Source organism: Lynx rufus, unplaced genomic scaffold (genome assembly GCF_022079265.1).
Source record: "Lynx rufus isolate CCGP_SWC_20201006 ecotype Redwood Valley unplaced genomic scaffold, mLynRuf1.p SCAF_4, whole genome shotgun sequence".
Taxonomy (NCBI): Eukaryota; Metazoa; Chordata; class Mammalia; order Carnivora; family Felidae; genus Lynx; species Lynx rufus.
In genome coordinates, this window is record NW_025814856.1 from 76818089 (window position 1) to 76836690 (window position 18602).

At 44.3% G+C, this 18602-nt stretch overlaps 1 protein-coding gene across 1 annotated transcript; it reads left to right on the forward strand.

The window, feature by feature from the left end:
* Window positions 1-4266: 4266 nt before the first annotated feature.
* SFRP4 (secreted frizzled related protein 4) lies at window positions 4267-14716 on the forward strand. Its single transcript, XM_047097335.1, has 6 exons — window positions 4267-4711; window positions 6044-6124; window positions 6225-6290; window positions 8422-8620; window positions 11965-12028; window positions 14412-14716. The coding sequence occupies exons 1-6, from the start codon at window positions 4267-4269 to the stop codon at window positions 14595-14597; spliced, it is 1041 nt and encodes a 346-aa protein (XP_046953291.1). The 3' UTR covers window positions 14598-14716.
* Window positions 14717-18602: the final 3886 nt, after the last annotated feature.

Consider the following 18602-nt stretch of genomic DNA (forward strand, 5'->3'; position numbering starts at 1 on the left):
CGCGAGCCGCAGGGGGCGCTGAGCGGTCCGGGCGCCGCGCAACCGTCCGCCGCGTTCGGGGCCGTGCGGGCTTGTGGTCTCCGCGCGGCCTCTGCCCACGGCTGGGATCAGGTCGCGCGCGGTGCGGGAGCCGGGGCCGCGGCCCGGAAAGGCTCCGGGGAATCGCGGGAGCTATTTCTGCCTGGGCCGCTGCCCGCTGCGGATTGTGTTCTCGCTTTGCTCTCTGCTGCCAACAGGAAATGCAGTGGCAGCGGTGCCACTAGCATCCTGAAGGGCATCCGCGTTCTAAAGGGGGGGCGGGGTGGGGAGCAGGACGGTGAGAAGAAATTCGTTTCCTCCAGTAACTGAAGCGCGCAGCAGATAACCACAAACTAGGAGATAAGTTCAAGTTCGAAGTCGGGAAGGCAGTGCTGCTTCACTTGCTGTGCCCCCCACACCTTGCCCCTTTGTCGAAATTGACACCTTCTTCCTCCAAGTTAGAAATCGAAGGGTCCCTTCCGGAAGGAATGATAGCAGTCATGCATCATGGCCATTTTCAAGCCACCACTCTTAGTCTAGCGCCTGGGGTATTAGGGGATACGCCCTTGCCCTTGGGCATAGGACTCAGAGACCTTGTCTTCAGGATACGCTTGCAGTGAGACTGCAGCCCTCACCCATCACCTGACTACACCACAACCCTGGAGGTGTGTGAGTCTGGGAGTTTAGCATCAAGAACAAAGATAATTGGGTTTATGGCTTATGTTTTGTTTGTTTTGTTTTGTTTTTTAGGTAGGCTCCATGCCCAGCACAGAGCCCACCAGGGAGCTCTTCGGAGAGCTGGCACTCACAATTCTGACATCAAGACCTGAGCTGACACCAAGAGTCGGACACTCAACCGACTGAGCCACTCAGGTGCCCCTGTTTTGTAATATCAGGATGTACCACATGGAATCAAGAAAAAAGAAGCAACACTAAAAAACAGAAAAAGACCCTGGCTTTCCAAGTCTGTAGCATCTTTTCGGTTGCTCTGTTTCAAGGACGAGGAAGTGAGCCAGTTGACATGGGAGAGAACATTCCTGGATGAAGGACAAGGGGACAAGAGAAAATGGGTGAAGCGCTGGTGTTTAAGGAGAGTGATTTGGAGCCAGATCGCTCAGGGCCTTGAAACCCAGGGAGAAGCGCCATCAGGTGTAAGCCTTAGGAAGCTCACTCTGGCCTGAGTGTAGAGGATGGGAGGGGGGAGAAGGAGATGGGAGAGGCTGTTATGACCCAGAGGACAGATACTGACATCGGAACTCAAGTGGTGGAAGGGAGAGGGTGAGCGGAGCTGGGAACTACAGAGAAGGTGGAAGAGCTTTCTGGTTGGGGCCACTGGGAGTTCAGTCCTGAATGAGGAAAGAAGACAAATCAGTTTAGGATCCGCTGACTGTGAGATGCCTGTGGGATAGGCAGGTGGAAATACCCCGGGGGACCATTGGATAAGCACTTCCAGAAACCAGCAGGGCCAGAGGTCTGGTTTAGGGAGCTATTGGCATCTAGGTGGTAATTGAAGCCAAGAGTAGAGCAGCAGGGGGTGGGGGTGGGGGTACTGCTGTCAATATCTGGAGACATTTTTGATTGTCATAGTGGGGTAGGGGCTGAGCTTCCACTGGCATCTAGTAGGAGGAGGCCAGAGAGGCTACTAAACTTCCCAGAATGCACAGGAGCCAGTAAAGAATTACCTGACCTCAGTGTCAGCAGTGCTGAGGTCCAGAAAACCTGGAGATGGGGGTGTGTGAAGAGCAGGAAGAGGATGGTTATGGAGCCCTAGCAGAGAAGCAGGCCTTTAAGGAGGCTGAAAAGGAACCATCAGAGAGAAGCCACTGACCAGGGAAACTTCCTGTTACGTGAGCTATTGGCAAATCACTGTCAAGTACAGGGTAATGGATTAAGTGCTAAGGCAGGGCCTGAAGAGGGAGGCCGGTGAGGGAATCTCCAGATGAATCCTTCACTGCTGCCCCACCCCAAGCAGAAACGCTACAGACCGGCTGCCAGTGGACCCCCTGGGGACGCCAAAGAGCTTTATAGAGAAGGCCTCTTACCTTCTTCTCAGCCTTGCTCAAAAGACAGGCCATGGAGAAAGGGAAATTCCTGCAGCGTTGGGACTTGGGACTTGCGGTTAAACAGAGGCAGCAAGTTTCAACCGGCTGCGCAAGGAAGAGCCTCTCCAAGTTTGCCTCTTCAGCCGCCTGGCAGGAAAAGGGTCAGGAGTTCAGCCGTTTCTCAAAACTGTACTTTCTTCCCTTGTAGGAACTTGGGCTGCAAATATTTTTCACTAAGCCAGGGGGTTTCGACTCACTGGATTCTACTGCTGGGAATGGCTTCCGATGTCATCCGGGTTATCCCCTGTGCTTGATATTTCGCTGGCCTGGTTTGGCATCTTGGGAGCTTGGGTCCCGTTCTAGCTGAAACTGGCATACCTCTCGAGTTGGCGACTGGCGACGCTGTGTTTGGACGCTCTGGCTTCCCCTAAATAGAACCTGACTCCTTGGATGAATCTTGAAATAATATTTGTGTCATTTGTCCTCTCCACTTGCCATGTTTAATTTACGTGCCCTAAAAAAATAAATAATAAGACGGTGTATTTAAAGTGCTTAGCCCCATACCTAGCCCGTTGTAAATGCTCAATAAAATGTCAGCTGTAGTTTCTGTTCCTTTTATTTCTTAATCCTGGTCAGAATCAAACTAAACTATCGTTGTGGGTCACAATGTGACAACAGCTAAGCTGTGACCAAGCTAAGCTTTGGAAAGAAAACAAACAAAAAAACAAAACAACAACAAAAAAACCAAAACCAATTACCTACTGTGTGTTCAGGATTCTAATTAGACTATGTTTTTAAAGATTTACATTTAGAAACCACATTTTCATATTCCAACACCCCATGAAAATACCACATACCGGAATTCTTACTGCCTGGAGATTAATATACTCGCAACAATAAAGCCTCCTTTTTGTTTTGTTTTGGTTCTTGTGGAGACCTGAGCCAGTCGTCGGTTTTATCACTTCTTCCTAATAACAAGAAAAGAGAAAACAAAATATACACGCTTGCTTTCCATAGTACACAGCTTCTCACTCAATTCAAATACTTTCCAAGCACATCAAAAATCAAGAATTTAGGCTGCTGGGTTGGAAATCGCTTTGGGCATGAGGGGGGAAATTTTTTTTTTTTCATATTGTCATGTCCGGTACTCTTCCCCTTCTCCCGGGTTTCGTTCACGTTGGACAGAGGAATAGGGAGTGAGAAGAAGGAAGGGGAACGTCGGTGGATGGAAAACATTTCCACACTGGAAGATGCTATTATTACACCTCTGGCAGCTCTGTTCCTGGAGCAGGTACAGACCGAATGCCATTCTGGAAAAAACCTGAGCCCCAGCTACTGGCTTCTAGACACAACAATAACAAAACCCAACTCCATGCAACTTGGGGGAGGTTTGTTTCTACAAGGTGTCCATCCTGTTCCAACAATGGCTCCCGGGTCCCACACCGTGGTCTCGCCGCTCAGCGCTCCTCACGCCCCCTCCTGGAGAAAGCAAGCGTGTTTCAGAATTAAAGGGCGGCCGAAGTTTTCCTTCCCCTCCAACTCTGTACTCGGGGAACCTCTAAGGCAGAGGGCGCAAAGTTCAGCTTGGGCCCAGATCGCGTCCTTCCCTCTCCCGAAATCCTCTCCTGCACCTCTTGGATCCGGCGTCCCAAACGACTGCCAGAGACTCTTTCTCTTGGTGCGAAGGAAAAGGACTGGCCAGACTAAAAAGGAAGGGACTTTGGGGAAATGCAGGATTCCAGCCCTGGGCTGCGGCCCGGAGGAGATGATGTCACCGCTCCGACGAAGCGAGGGCTGGGGGGTGGGGGGTGGAGGGGGGGGCGGCTGAGGGGGAGCCCTCGCCGCGCCCGCCGCTGCCAAGGGAGCGTTCGGAGCCCACGTCAGGGGAGGTGTCGGGATAAATAGGGTCCCGCAATGGCCGGGGCCGGCCGCGCTCGGAGCTGCCGGGGCCGGGACTGGAGCTGCCCGGGCGGGTCCGCGCCCCGCAGGCTGAGGGCCGGCGCTGCTCGCGCTCGGTGCGCCGGACGCCGGATACCCCCGACCGGCCCGCGAGGCCCCGCACCGCCGCCGACGGCAGCGCGGGCGGAGAGCCTCTCTGGTGCCCCGCGGGACTTCCTCCCCGGGGAAGGGAGGGCGAGAGCCTAGGGGGGCAGGGAGCCGAGGGCCCCTTCTGCCTGTCGGGGCGGCGGCGCGCCAGGGCAGTGCCATGCTGCTCTCCGTCCTGGCGGCGTTGTGCCTGGGGCTGCGCCTGGCGCTGGGCGTGCGCGGCGCGCCCTGCGAGCCGGTGCGCATCCCCATGTGCCGGCACATGCCCTGGAACATCACGCGGATGCCCAACCACCTGCACCACAGCACGCAGGAGAACGCCATCCTGGCCATCGAGCAGTACGAGGAGCTGGTGGATGTGAACTGCAGCGCGGTGCTGCGCTTCTTCCTCTGCGCCATGTACGCGCCCATCTGCACGCTGGAGTTCCTGCACGACCCCATCAAGCCGTGCAAGTCGGTGTGCCAGCGCGCGCGCGACGACTGCGAGCCCCTCATGAAGATGTACAACCACAGCTGGCCCGAGAGCCTGGCCTGCGAAGAGCTGCCGGTCTACGACCGCGGCGTGTGCATCTCGCCGGAGGCCATCGTCACCGACCTCCCCGAGGGTGAGCCTGAGCCGGAGGGAAAGGAAGGACCAAGGGGGATGAGGGGGCATTCTTGGCTGTGGCTTCCACGGGAGAACCCACCGGGCGGCCCCTTCTACCGATGCCAGTGGGTGGGTGGGCTGTCGGTCCCCCCAGCCCCCCCCCCCCGCCACCCAATCTCACTTCCGACAATTGGAGGAGGTGGGAAGGGCGGTGACCTGACGTGGGTACAAGTCTGCTCTCCCTACAGAAACGTAGGGGGCGGAAGAACACCATGTCCCATAGAGAATGTAAGGGGGGGCGGGTAGGGAGGTGCTTCTATAGAGAGCCATTAGCATTTTCCTTGACAATGATAGAATAATAGCAACGAACACGTATATAGGTGGGGTCCGAGCCAGTGTTCAGCGCTTTCCGTGTACGGTTTAATGCTTAAAACAGCCCCATCAGGGTTCTCCACTTAGTGCTAGCTCTTGAAAACTCTTTTTGGGGGGAAAAAAAAAAAAAAAGCAGTAGCAGGCATCACTCCCCAGGAGGAGTGCAGTTTGTAAATTTAGTCCTTCTGGAAAATTGTGATGTCCGTTTCACGGTCGACATCTTATCTTGCGGCATCTTGCTTAACTGGATATCAACTTCCGCTTCCTTTCTTCGGTCATTTTGCTGCTTTTCTAGGACGAAGGAACAAATTTAAGTCCACTTCTTGAAGTCAAGCCTAAGAATATTTTTGCATGCTTTTTTTATCCCTGACCCAAGTTACTGAACTTTTAAAGAGATTATGCTGTTGCCTTAGTGTAGTTTCTGAGGTTATGTCTCAGAGCATTGTCCATAACGTGAAGAAAGAGAAGTATAAGGAAGGGAAAATCGAAACTCTTCTCTAATTCAGAGCTTTAGAGAAAAACATATTTGTTGCTTAAATTATATAAATGATAGAGGGTTATGCCTTGGCCGGTGGGGGGAGTCTTATATAGCTGTGGACTGTTTCTGCACTGGGAAATGAGAGGTGGAGATTTGGAAATATTCGCGATATTTTGATTAGTGTCAACTGTCCACTTGGAAAAACCAACATTTTAAAATGGATTTGGGTGGGAAAGTTAGCTGTATGTGTCAGCCAAGTCAAATGGACGGGCATTCACATCAATTTGTGCTGGATGGGCAAACCTCACTCAAAAGTCTTCTTTTCTAAGCCCAAGAATGTCTGTATGAAAGAAGTAGTTGACAAGCCGATGCCACTTTTACAATGTAGTATTATTCTTTGGTAACGCCGTGTTAGTTCATTTCTCCAGATGGTTCTTTATTCCAGTGGGGTGAACGGGCTAAGTCACTGACCACACCCATGCGGCTGTGTGTGTGTTTCAGACGTTAAGTGGATAGACATCACTCCAGACATGATGGTACAGGAGAGGCCTCTTGATGTTGACTGTAAACGCCTAAGCCCTGGTGAGTTCTTTCTTCTCGAAGTCCTTTTTTTTTTTGCCTCCTCCCCAGAGTGATTTCTGAACACTTTTCCGACTCTCTGCCTCTGTTTCGTCTCCTTCAGACCGCTGCAAGTGCAAAAAGGTGAAGCCAACTCTGGCGACGTATCTGAGCAAAAACTACAGCTACGGTAAGTCATCCGATGAAGCCGTTCACTTGACGAGTTGGCCAATTACAAAGCCAGTCACGAAGCCAATCCCAAAGTAAAGAAAGCCAATCCCAACGTGGTTCACGATGTGGGTTCTGGAAGGCACAATAACAACTATAAAATGCCTTGCTCTTCTGGGTAAATCAAGCAAAAACAACGTAAATTACCCAGGGAGAACAGCGATGTGGCTCAGGGCTCAAATGTGACATCAAGGTCCTCTTGGTCTCGGTGAGAGGCGCCACTCAGCCAGGACAGCCCAACTGACTTTTTCTTTTCCTGAGGTTTCCTTGCTGCAGGAAGGATGGGTGAGTGATCCATGGATTTGATTATCTGAGGCCCAGAGGCCCAGGAACTAAGATCTGCCCATGTTTCTTTTTAGTTATAAACACTTATAGATATTTAACACCTAAAAGAAACTGTAGAGAAATAGGTTAATCATGAGACCCTCTGGCTATAAGTATTGACATCGTTTAAATGTCCTCCTCTCTTATTTGAAAGAACAGTCAACACGGCTATTTTCAGTTTTTTTAAGTAAATGCAATTCTACTGTTCTCATTTGAAAGTAAATTTAATTGAAAATATGTTCTTTTAAAATATCTGAGTTGTTTTATGTTCCTTTGCATTTCTTTTTCTTTTTTTTTTATGTTTATTTATTTATTTCTGAGAGAGAGAGCAAGAGAGCGAGCAGGGGAGGGGCAGAGAGAGAGGGAGACAGAATCCCAAGCAGTCTCCCTGCTATCAGCACAGAGCCCAATGCGGGACACGAACTCACAAACCTTGACATCATGACCTGAGTTGAAACCAAGAGCCGGACGCTTAACCGACTGAGCTACCCAGGCACCCCCCCCCCTTGCATTTCTTAAATTACTTCTGCTGGAATAACAGAACCGTTTTGGCAAAATGGTCATTTTATTTGTTAACTTTGTTTTCCATATTTCAAACTGAAATTTGAAATCATAAACCTTATGTTACATATTGCATGTGAAAGTAGGAAGATCGTGGCAATATAAAGGGCTGAAAAAATAACCTCTTAGTGAAGTTGTTAGATTTGAGATTATAGCCAATGTGGGTAACTACCAAAAAAAGAAAAAAAAAAAAAAACAACTGACTTTTCCGGTAGCTTTTATTGTTGTTGTTTGAAAACTGTTCTTTGTAGATATTACGTTAATCTAAACGATTTTGCCCCTCCTCTGACACTATCCAGCCCTAGTTGCTAATCTGAGTTTCACTGTCTTGCTGTCCACGGTGTCATTGCCACATAACTTCTTTGAGGATGAAACCATTTTCTATTTAAGTCCGTTGCCTGCTTCCTAAACCAGCTTTCTAGGACGGAATCCAAGACAGAGATCCATGCTAGGCTGATTGCAATTCCATGGAAGGCAGTAATAGCAAGGGACCAAAAGGGCCAGAATTTTAAGCTTGATCAGACAGTGATTACTTAACAGCTATCCGTAATAACAGTTATACATCTGCTCGCTGCAGACCTCGCTTTGACAGTCTGTGAAATTAAAGGATTAAGAACAGTGATCTTCAGAGACTCTGTCTAGGTCACAAATGTTACGGCTTTAATAACTTCCTTTGGAAGACAGGAAGTCCCAGCATCAGACGGGCGGTTGGACCATACAAATTGTAAAGTGGCTTGTGACTCTGAGAACATACGATTCTCACTTCCGATAATCACAAGGCAGAGTCTACTTGTTTCTATGAAATTTTTACTGACGTTCTATGTAACTGAATCTCCTGATATGTTCTCGGCAAACAAACGTCCACACAAAACTGACGTCAGGTTTTTAAGGCTGAGAAAAACCTGCGAGGTTCTGTTTTCACATCCTCGCTGTAGCCCAGTGAGGAGCAGCCGCTGACCCAGAAGCAGAGCCCAGACCGAGCCCGCCTGTCGCTTTGCTCTTACGTCTTGCAGAAGGCTGATCCAGAACTTTAAAGACAATGCTGACAGTATGATTGTGTGGGCTTTTGGCCTGCATCTGGGCAGCTTGGACATGACCATAATTACAGGAGGGATTCTTTAAGAGAGGCTCAGGGCTTGGCGTGAATACACCATCCCTATTTGTCTGCAGAGGCCTCATCAACACTTCCATCAATTTTTAAATTGCAGTCATTCACGCCAAAATAAAAGCTGTGCAGAGAAGCGGCTGTAACGAAGTAACGACCGTGGTGGACGTGAAAGAGATCTTCAAGTCCTCGTCACCCATCCCTCGGACGCAGGTCCCGCTCATTACCAATTCTTCCTGCCAGTGCCCCCACATCCTGCCCCATCAAGACGTGCTCATCATGTGTTACGAGTGGCGCTCCAGGTAGGCACAGAGCGGGAGGGAGGAAACCGCACACTGCTTAATGGAAATGTGAATCCCATTTACCAGTCGTGGTGTTTTTTGTTTGTTTTTTTTTTAACGGCGCCAGTAGTTCTTTTTACAAAGGCAGTTTAAGGGGCGCCTAGGTGGCTCGGTAGGTTGAGCACCCGACTCTCGATTTCGGCTCAGATCATGATCCCAGGGTTGTGGGATCGAGCCCCACGTCAGGCTCTGTGCTGAGTGTGGAGCCTGCTTAAGATTCTCTCTCTCTCTCTCTCTCTCTCTCTCTCTCTCTCTCCTCTTTCTAAATAAATAAATAAATAGACAATTTAAAAATAGTTCAGTAGGGGCGCCTGGGTGGCGCAGTCGGTTAAGCGTCCAACTTCAGCCAGGTCACGATCTCGCGGTCCGTGAGTTCGAGCCCCGCATCAGGCTCTGGGCTGATGGCTCAGAGCCTGGAGCCTGTTTCCGATTCTGTGTCTCCCTCTCTCTCTGCCCCTCCCCCGTTCATGTTCTGTCTCTCTCTGTCCCAAAAATAAAAATAAACGTTGAAAAAGAATTAAAAAAAATAAAAATAAAAAAAATAAAAATAGTTCAGTAAATAAAAATACAATTTCAACAGATGCCTCTGTTGCGATAATCACATAGCCTAAATATCATTTAATTCCCTGTGGCATTAAGGAACAGTAGGAATATGAGTATTTGAGTGGGATGCTTAAAAATCAATTTCAGAATTCGTTAAAGGACATCAAAAATCGTAGGCAGATAAATTACTATGAGTGAAAACAATTCTTTTCAAATGATTCAAATCAATCTTGGTGTGGCAAATACTTTAATTTTTTTAAAGAGCTCTTTAATGATCAGGTAAAGATGGCCATTTGAGACGACAGGTCCACATTTCCTTACACACAATATAAGTACGTGACATTTGTTTGATAGATCATTGCGTACACACACACATTCGCACTCACGCTCACACACATAAATCCGCGTACCTCTAGCTGGGAGTGTGTTTCCCCACATCTCTTTTCTTGGCATATTTTTATATATTGGTACATTCCTTAGAATGTAAAAATCAAACTCTTCAGACCAGGGTGTGGGATGGGCCCCCTAACTGGCTGCAGTATACATCTCCAACAGAATCATTCATATTTTATATAACCAGTCTTCCCTTTAATTCCCTGCCATTAATGCTCATCTGTTTCTTCTGGGTACAGCTGTGGACTGTTTTTTCAAAACACCTTTTGCAACTGACCTCACTTGAATACCTTCCTGATCTGTATTCTGTCTCTCCTGATCTGTACCCTCCCTTGGGTACCCTTGGCTTTTTTTTTTTCCTTTAATGTTTATTTATTTATCTTGAGAGAGAGCAAAGGAGGGGCAGAGAGAGAATCCCAAGCAGGCTCCGTCCCTGTCAGCGCAGAGCCTGACTCGGGGCTCGATCCCACGATTGTAAGATCATGATCTGAGCTGAAGTCAAGAGTTAGACACTCAACTGACTGAGCCACCCAGGTGCCTCATGAGTATTCTTGGCTTTCAAACTGTTCTCCTTATATCTTGTCTCTCTAAAGAACGAATGAATGTTGACTGAATGTTGCTGGGCTCTTCTCTCGCATGGTGTTTGTACCTGCTACAGGACTAGGTGCAGTTCTGGGAATGTACAAGACTGCTAGTCATCAAATTCTATTTGGATTCCCGTCATCCTTTCTGTTCATTTATAGATTTAATGGCATTCTGATGAAAATACCAGTAAAAAATATTTTCGAATGATCGGGAGTTATGTCTTCACACAATGATCATTTGGAAGCACAAACTGGCAAGGGCGTGTAAAGGACATTTTGAAAATAACCGTTTGGAAGGAAATCGGTTTCTGCCTCAGGAGAAACAGAAAACTGGAACAAAGCTAGACTGCTAAAACCATGTGGTACAAGAGTAGACATGCAGATAAATAAAACAGAGGAAGCATTCTTGAGACAGATGCTAATGCGTAAAGTACCGTATTAGGAAGGAAAAAGGGCAAATCCATTAGACGTGAGTATATTAGTTAGTAAATGTTGCAAATGTTTTTATATGGAAAAAGAGTACATATTTTCACTTTATACTAATACCATAAAATGAATTTCAAATGGATTCAAGAGATATTTTTTAAAACTTAATCATAGAGGGTAAAATTAGGTGAATAGATAGATGTATGAAATCTGAATAACAAAATACTTTGCAAACATGAAATTAATGTAAAAAATTACAAGAGGAAATGTCAATACATACCTTTGATGATATTATATCATGGACATAAAAATCACCAAAGAAAGCCAATAAAAGTTGAGAAAGATACTTGCAATAGTTATGGCAAAGGGAGAGTAGCCTTACTCTATAAAGAGTTCATATAAGTTAATATTTAACACATTAAGACTACAATATATAAATAATATGTACATAAAACTATATGGACACGTTCCAGAAGAAATACAAAGAGTAAATAAATTTACCTCTTTAATTCTCCAATCCAGAGTAAAACATGATCTGAATGAAAGTTCAACCATTCTGAAAACGATTTAGAAAACTTTGAGAAAGTACATACTCTTGGACCCAGTAATTCTACTTTAAGAAATCTGTCCTAAGGAAATAATAACCCAGTGCACACTAGTAAATATACAAGGATATTCAACAAAAAGCTGTTAATAGTAGTGAAGCAATGAAAGGGATTCAACAGTAGAGAAAGGCCTAAGTATCATTATTGCAATATTATGTGGTTATTAAAGCCGTATTCTAATTATATGAGAAAATGCATGTAATAGAATGATAAAAAGAACTGTACAGTGGGATCTAAATATATAGTGTGATTTAAGAACATAGGTACAAGGAAGAATAAAAGGAAATGCTAGTAAAATATAAATGGGGGATATGTGGATTGTAGAGTTAAGGGTTATAAAGAATTTTGATTTGTAGGGGCACCTGGGTGGCTCAGTTGGTTAAGCATCTGACTCTTGATTTTGGCTCAGGTCATGATCGCACAGTTGTGAAAAGGAGCCTCACGTCTTATGCTTAGCATGGAGCCTGATTAAGATTTTATCTCTCTTCCTCTGCCCCTCTCCCTGGCTTGCACACTCTCTCTCTGTCTCTAAAAAAAGAAAAGGAAAGGAAAGGAAAAGAAGGGAAAGGGAAAGGGAAAGGAAAAAAGAAGAAAAGAAAAGAAAAGAAAAGAAAAGAAAAGAAAAGAAAAGAAAAGAAAAGAAAAGAAAAAGAAAACAACAAATTTTGGATTTGACAATTTTTTTGTATTTTTTTTAACTTTTTCCTTTCATAATCAGAATTGCTTAAAATAAATTCCTTTTTTTTTTTTTCAGGATGATGCTTCTTGAAAACTGTTTAGTTGAAAAATGGAGAGACCAACTTAGTAAAAGATCCATAGTAAGTATAATTAGCAACCCTGTGCATATGGATTTAAGCGCAGGTAAAGAAATTCTATAGAACTGGGGATTCTTCCTTCACCTTCTTCCATCTCCAGGCTCTCATAGGAGGTTGAAATAGCATCAGTATTTGTCTTTCGAATAAGTAGTTAAGAACAAAGTTACTCTCACTTCAACCTCAAAGATGATTTTGTTACACTCAATCTTCATCTAATGGTTATTTCCAGATTAAATTAGGGTTTGTTTTTTTTGGTTTTTGTTTTTGTTTGTTGTTTGTTTGTTTTTAACTATTTTAGCAAACAGTCAGGCACTTGAGCAGAGTTCACATCCAGCGGGATTAAAACAGACATATACATGTAATGGTGTGAACCCACAATTCTAAAATCCATGCTACTGTCTCTGTACAAAGCATAATCTATCCCCATATTTAAAATAGTTTTGAGACTTTTGTCAAAATAAATTATATATACAACTGTAATCATTTTGTGGCCAAATCCATGATTTTTGGTGGTATCATCATAGAAATATTCGCAATGCAATTAGAGGATTAGAATAATTTTTTGCCCAGAGATATGCTGTCACACCAGAACTAAAGAAATCAGGTCATTGGTTTGAAATGTTTAAAGCATTCCCTCTCCTGTAAATACGTTTAGATAGATGTAGGAGAATTTGTGCTGTCAGGTTCACAAAAGGTCCTACTACTGCCTGTGTGAGGAAGAAGTCTATGTTAATACTGACTTAATGGAGAAGGTAGTTTGAACATAGCCTCATCTACTCTGTGCATTTCAGAATAACATGACTTCCATCTGAGCTGAAAACTGTGGAGCTGTCAGGAGCACGCTTAGCCTTACTGGACAGAAGATTCTAGCAGGATGGGTTATCTGGTTTCCAAGACTACAGTGGATTAGAGGCATCAGTGTAGAAAGCAAGTCCACCATGAGAACCTGGGAGGAAAGAAAGCTTTCAAGAATCAAAGCTATTCAGAGGCCCCTGGGTGGCTTAGTCGGTTAAGTGTCTGACTTCAGCTCAGGCCGTGATCTCACGGTTTGTAGGTTTGAGCCCCGCTTTGGGCCCCACACTGACAGCATGGCGTCTGCTTGGGATTCTCTGTCTGCCCCTCCCCCACCAGCACTTTCTCGCTCTGTCTCTCTCTCTCTCAAAAATAAATAAACTTTAAAAAAATAATTAGGGGCGCCTGGGTGGCTCAGTCAGTTAAGCGTCTGACTGGCTCAGGTCGTGATCTCATGGTTCGTGGGTTCAAGCCCAGCGTCGGGTTCTATGCGGACAGCTCGGAGCCTGGAGCCTGCTTCGGATTCTGTGTCTCCCTCTCTCTCTGCCCCTCCCCTGCTCACACTCTATCAAAAAATGAATAAACATTAAAAAATTGTTTTTAAATATTAAAAGAAAAGAATCCTAGCTGTTTGGGCCATTCACTTTTGCAGCAAATATTCTAATAAACTTCAGTAAGAATTCGAAGATATCACCATATAATAGCAAATGTAAGATGTTTACTATTTTAGAACAGATTAGAGTTGTGCCCTGGGAAGGTGGGGACAGTGTTTCTCATTTCATTGTATTTCTAGTGACTAGAGCAATGTCTGGCCTGTGGTCATGCTCAAACTCTTTGCTGAATGAAATATAACAAAGTAGGGGCATTTGTTTTACAATAAAAAGCAGTGTCTATTCAAGGAGCCTTTTTCAGTTTTTTCTTACATGCAGCTACTTAAATAAATAGTATTTCTTTCTATAATAAGAGGTATATCTTTTTCTATCAAGGAAACAACTACCCAGAATGCCTCATTTCTCCTGGGTTCTGGGTAGCTAGCACTTGAGTGGATTACTAGACATGAGTGGGGTCTCTGTTTTCCTTCTGATGTAAGAGAATTGGGTGAGCCCATCCATAAATGTGGGAATAGACCTTTGGACTTCCTAGTGAGGCTGGATAAATTTCTGCTCTTAGCCATATGTCAGAGCCTTTTTAGAAGGCTTTGCTGTGTAGGAATGTTGCATCATAGGGCCTGTGGGCTGGGGCCTTGGGCTCTGGAGTCAGACTGGGTGAATTTGAATCCCAGTTCTGACATTTATCAGCTGTGTGACCATCTACAAATAAGCTCTGTGTGCTTGTTTCCTGGTCATGACCGTGGTGTCCACCTAGAAGGCTGTTGTTACAGTGAAACAAACGCTTATCAAAACTTCCTCCCATACTGAGCCCTTCTCAAATCATCTGGTATATGCTAAGCGCTCGATAATGGAGGGTAGCTATTTTATTTGCTGTCACGATTCATAGATTACAGTGGGAAAAAATTGCATTAATTCTGATATTAGGGCAACAGCATGACATGATGAGATGCATCTGATGGTCATGTGTGCAAATTGCCTCCCAGCAGTGGGAAGAGAGGCTCCGGGAGCAGCGGAGGACAGTTCAGGACAAGAAGCGAACGGCTGGGCGTACCGGTCGTAGCAACGCCCAGAAACCAAAGGGAAAGCCGCCCTCTCCCAAACCGGCCAGCCCCAAGAAGACCGTCAAAGCTAGGAGTGCCCAGAAGAGAACAAACCCGAAAAAAGTGTGAGCCGCCTGCTTTCCAGAATGGAGACTGCCTCTCAGGATGAGGCCAGGCACCCCCCAGCCAGCCTGGGGGGGCGAGGTGCCCCTCTCCTCGCCTTAACGACTGCAGTCCTCCCCATAGACACATCGTACAGCAGTTTTCTTAGTGATACGCTTCAATTTTTTCTTTTTAAGCCACCACAAAACCCTAGTGGTAGGTATGTCCTTTGGTATGGAAGGTATATGAAAGCTGAGAGCTGGTGGACAAAGCTTCTAGCGGCATTCAGAGTAGCCTTCGTGGTGCGTGGTCTGTGAGATCTCTGGGTGGGGAAAGGGTGCTTTGGTCCTTACCATTTGACCTAGTATGTGCATTGTAAAATGAATGCCATATTACAAACAAACCCCCCCATTTTTTTTTTTTTTTACAATATGTTGTATTTCAGCTTGACTTCTGTTGTTAGAATGTTCGTCATGTTTCAGAATGTGATTGAAAATGCAATGATTCTAAGGAGGGAAGCAAGAGGAATGAAGAATGAATGTCTTAAAAGATCTTTCTATGTTTACTGTTTGCACAAGAATTTCTGTGATGAAAGGGAATTTTCGAACAATCTAGAAAAGTAGGATATGGAAAACTGTAATGTTTGTTTTTGGTTTTGTTTTTGTTTTTTTACAAAGAAGCCTTTCACCTAGAGTTTTTAGCTAGACACACTCTAGAAACTAAAAAGTAATTATGATAACTAAATAAATAAAAGGGAAAGGCAGACATACCACATCCGGATCCTTATTTTCTGGTTACCACGCCGTTGGGTGGAAAGGCTCTGAATTTACATTCCTTGACGCTTCTCATTAGTAACCATTACATGGCACCAGAAACAGAGTGTGTTTCTCCTCTGATGCTTTAAATGCCAATGACTCCACCCCCAAGAATTTCACACCGGTGTATGTGATGCTCATGTCATTTCCCAGGATGCCCTAGGCATCTTGATGCCAAGCCTGAAAGAATTGTCTCTCTGCTGGTAGCTGGTGCTTACAGAGGTGCTGTGGGCCCAGTGTGGGAGGGCCAGGACTCCAAAGCCCCTGGTTCTCAGCCACTGCCCCACACCAGCTCTGCCCCTGGAAAGGCAACTATGTTCACTCTTCCATTCAAGGATGTAGAGGAACGACCTGAAAGCTTACATAGAAAATCTCCTTTAGGTTTACCATTGCCCCTGCTTCTCAGAGAAGGAGTAAGTGACATGTTGCACTCACACAAGATCATCAGACACATGATCTAATCTCACCTCTGTAAGCCACTGGGATGCAGAAATGAGGTGTGTGGGTAAGCCAGGGGAGAGTGGAGAAACGGGGCTAGTAAGAATGCCGGCATGGGCTCCCCTCTCGTCCTAAAAGTGTAACAGGACGCCTGTGTCACCACCACCCCAGGGCGGCAGAGTTAAAGGAATCCAGTAGATGGACTGACACAAGGGTACCAAGAAACACTCGGTGTATGTTTCTGCTATATGAAAGGCCAAACTTCCTTGGCCCTTAAGGACTGCCAGATACGTGTTTAGCAGAGCATCCAAAGAAAGGCCATTAAAAGGCCCTGGCAGCCTAGCTTACCTCCTTAGCATTGTAGGGCTTCTTCGGGGAAGGGAATCAGAAATGGAACTCTTCGTGGGAATGGAGAAACAAACACATATGAAAAAACAAAAGTAAACACTATTTTCAGTGCAATACTGAATACAAATAAGAGTTTGGAGATGACTACATACTCAAGCACTGTTTACTTAAAATATTTAACTGAAATCATATACTGAATATTACACAAAACTTGCTACTTCATTAGGAACAACGATACATTATACGATGCTTAACTGTGCACATTTATACATCATACGATATGTAATCGGGTGTGTGTATCAGTTCGATTAATCGATAAAAGAGTTAAGCAGGCCTCCAGTTATTATGAAAAAGTCAAAAACATTAGCCCACACTAAGAGTAATATAACAAGTGTGGTAGTGGTCTTTGTGTGAGGATCAGAGATTTATTTTTCTCCCTTAAATATTTTCTCCATCCAAATACATGTGAGAGGAAGTAAATATTAATATGTGGAGAGGAAAGCTGAGGTATTGAAATGAGAATTATTTGAAGGTTGGATTGCTTATGTGAGGAAAAAATAGCATTTTTGCAATATTTTGATCAACAAATTTCATAATTAAGGACAATGGGAGGCATTTACTTTTTCAATAATTTTGTTGGTCTTTCAATAATACAGTAAACATGTATTTTCTAGAAAGTATTTAATATGTGCATAAAATACAAGTAGTGGAATTATAATCCTACCTAATCCTATCATCACTATGCAGAGGTAATTGCTGTTAGTATTTTGATGTACAATTGTCCAGGTGTTTCTTACACATTTATATAATGATTTGAGTAAAAAAAAAAAAAAAAAAAAAAAACAGGAGCTTATTATACATATTGTTCATTAACCTTCCTTCTTCACTCAGCCTCTTATTGAGATGAGTTCTCATGTCAATAAAGCTGATGCCACCTCATTTATAATGGCTCCGTTGTAGTCCGTGGTTGCTTTGCTCTACCAACCCTTATGTTATGAGGCATTGATGTTGTTTCTTAACTGAACATACTGAATAACTGAGTCAACATCTTGATAACTAATATCTGTGCACATCCTTCATTGGTCCCTTGGGATAAGTCAGTTTAAGTAGCACTGCTGGGCCATAGAGTTATGTTCACCGAGGAAAGTCCTCGATTATGGTGTCAATTATCCATCAGGATATTGGACCACAGATAGGTAAAAATGTTGACTCTCCAAATCCTCACTAAGATTGTTTTGCCCTGCCAATATTTCTTTATAAATCTTAGCTGGAAACCGGATGTCGTCTTGGGCAAAGCCCTGCTCTTCCTCTGTGAGCCATCACTGACCACATTCTCAACACTCCAAATACTCAGGAAGCTGGGGAATGAGTGACGAAGGACTTCAAAGAGGGTATAGTTGATGGACAGATAGATGATTGATAGATTATGATGAGATGATTGATAGACAGATGATGATGATAGATGGCAGATAAGATAGATGATAGATAAGATAGACTGATAGATAAGATAGATGACATAGATGATAGATGATAGATACATAGATGATAGATGGTGATGATAAATTAGATAATAGATGATAGATAGATAGATAGATAGATAGATGATAAATCTCTTGACTTGGGAAAGTCTATACAACCTCCTCAATCTTTTTAATGATTCAAATTTAGTAATATAACCAGTCAGCTAGAGAAACCAAAGAATTAGGGTGTAACAGACATGTCAATAGATTTGCTCTCAGTCCAGCCTTCTTTTAAGATACATGAGAATTTGGATAAATAACCTTAGTATCTTACTTTTTAGTTAAAACCAATGCAGTGTGAACACACTTTTGGTTTCTGTCCTTGGATACTTAAAGAACTATCCATTGCAAACTTACAATAAAACTCCTTTACTTGAACTAGCTTTAGGGTACTTTTTGTTGGGTGGAACTAGTTCCTAAATAAAAAAGAAGGGCATGTGGTTGGGGTTTTTTGTTTGTTTGTTTTTTGTTTGTTTTTTGTTTGTTTTTTGTTTTGGCTTTGGGGGGTTGGTTTGTTTTGTTTTGTTTTGTTTTTTTAACCACAAATTTCTACCTGCTGTTATCACCAACTCAAAAAGCAAAAGTGGTTATTTGGAAGTGTGCAATGAGAAAGTTGAATGGGACCTTAGAACTCATAAGCCAACCCAAAAGAGAAAGGCTATCCTAGGGCTTATCTGACACCTCACATGTTGCTAGAGAAAGATCTGGGCTCCCAGAGTTACTCAATTTTAACTTAACAGGCCAAAGTGCTCTGCTTGGTCAGTAACATAAAGCCCGGTTATTCGAGGGAAGGCTCATGTATCACCACACAAAGAGCAATAGGAACCAATCATTGCTTCAGTTATAGAATAATATACACCAATACTGATCATATTTCCTAATGGGAAAGTAATTCTTGAAAAGCATTTTAC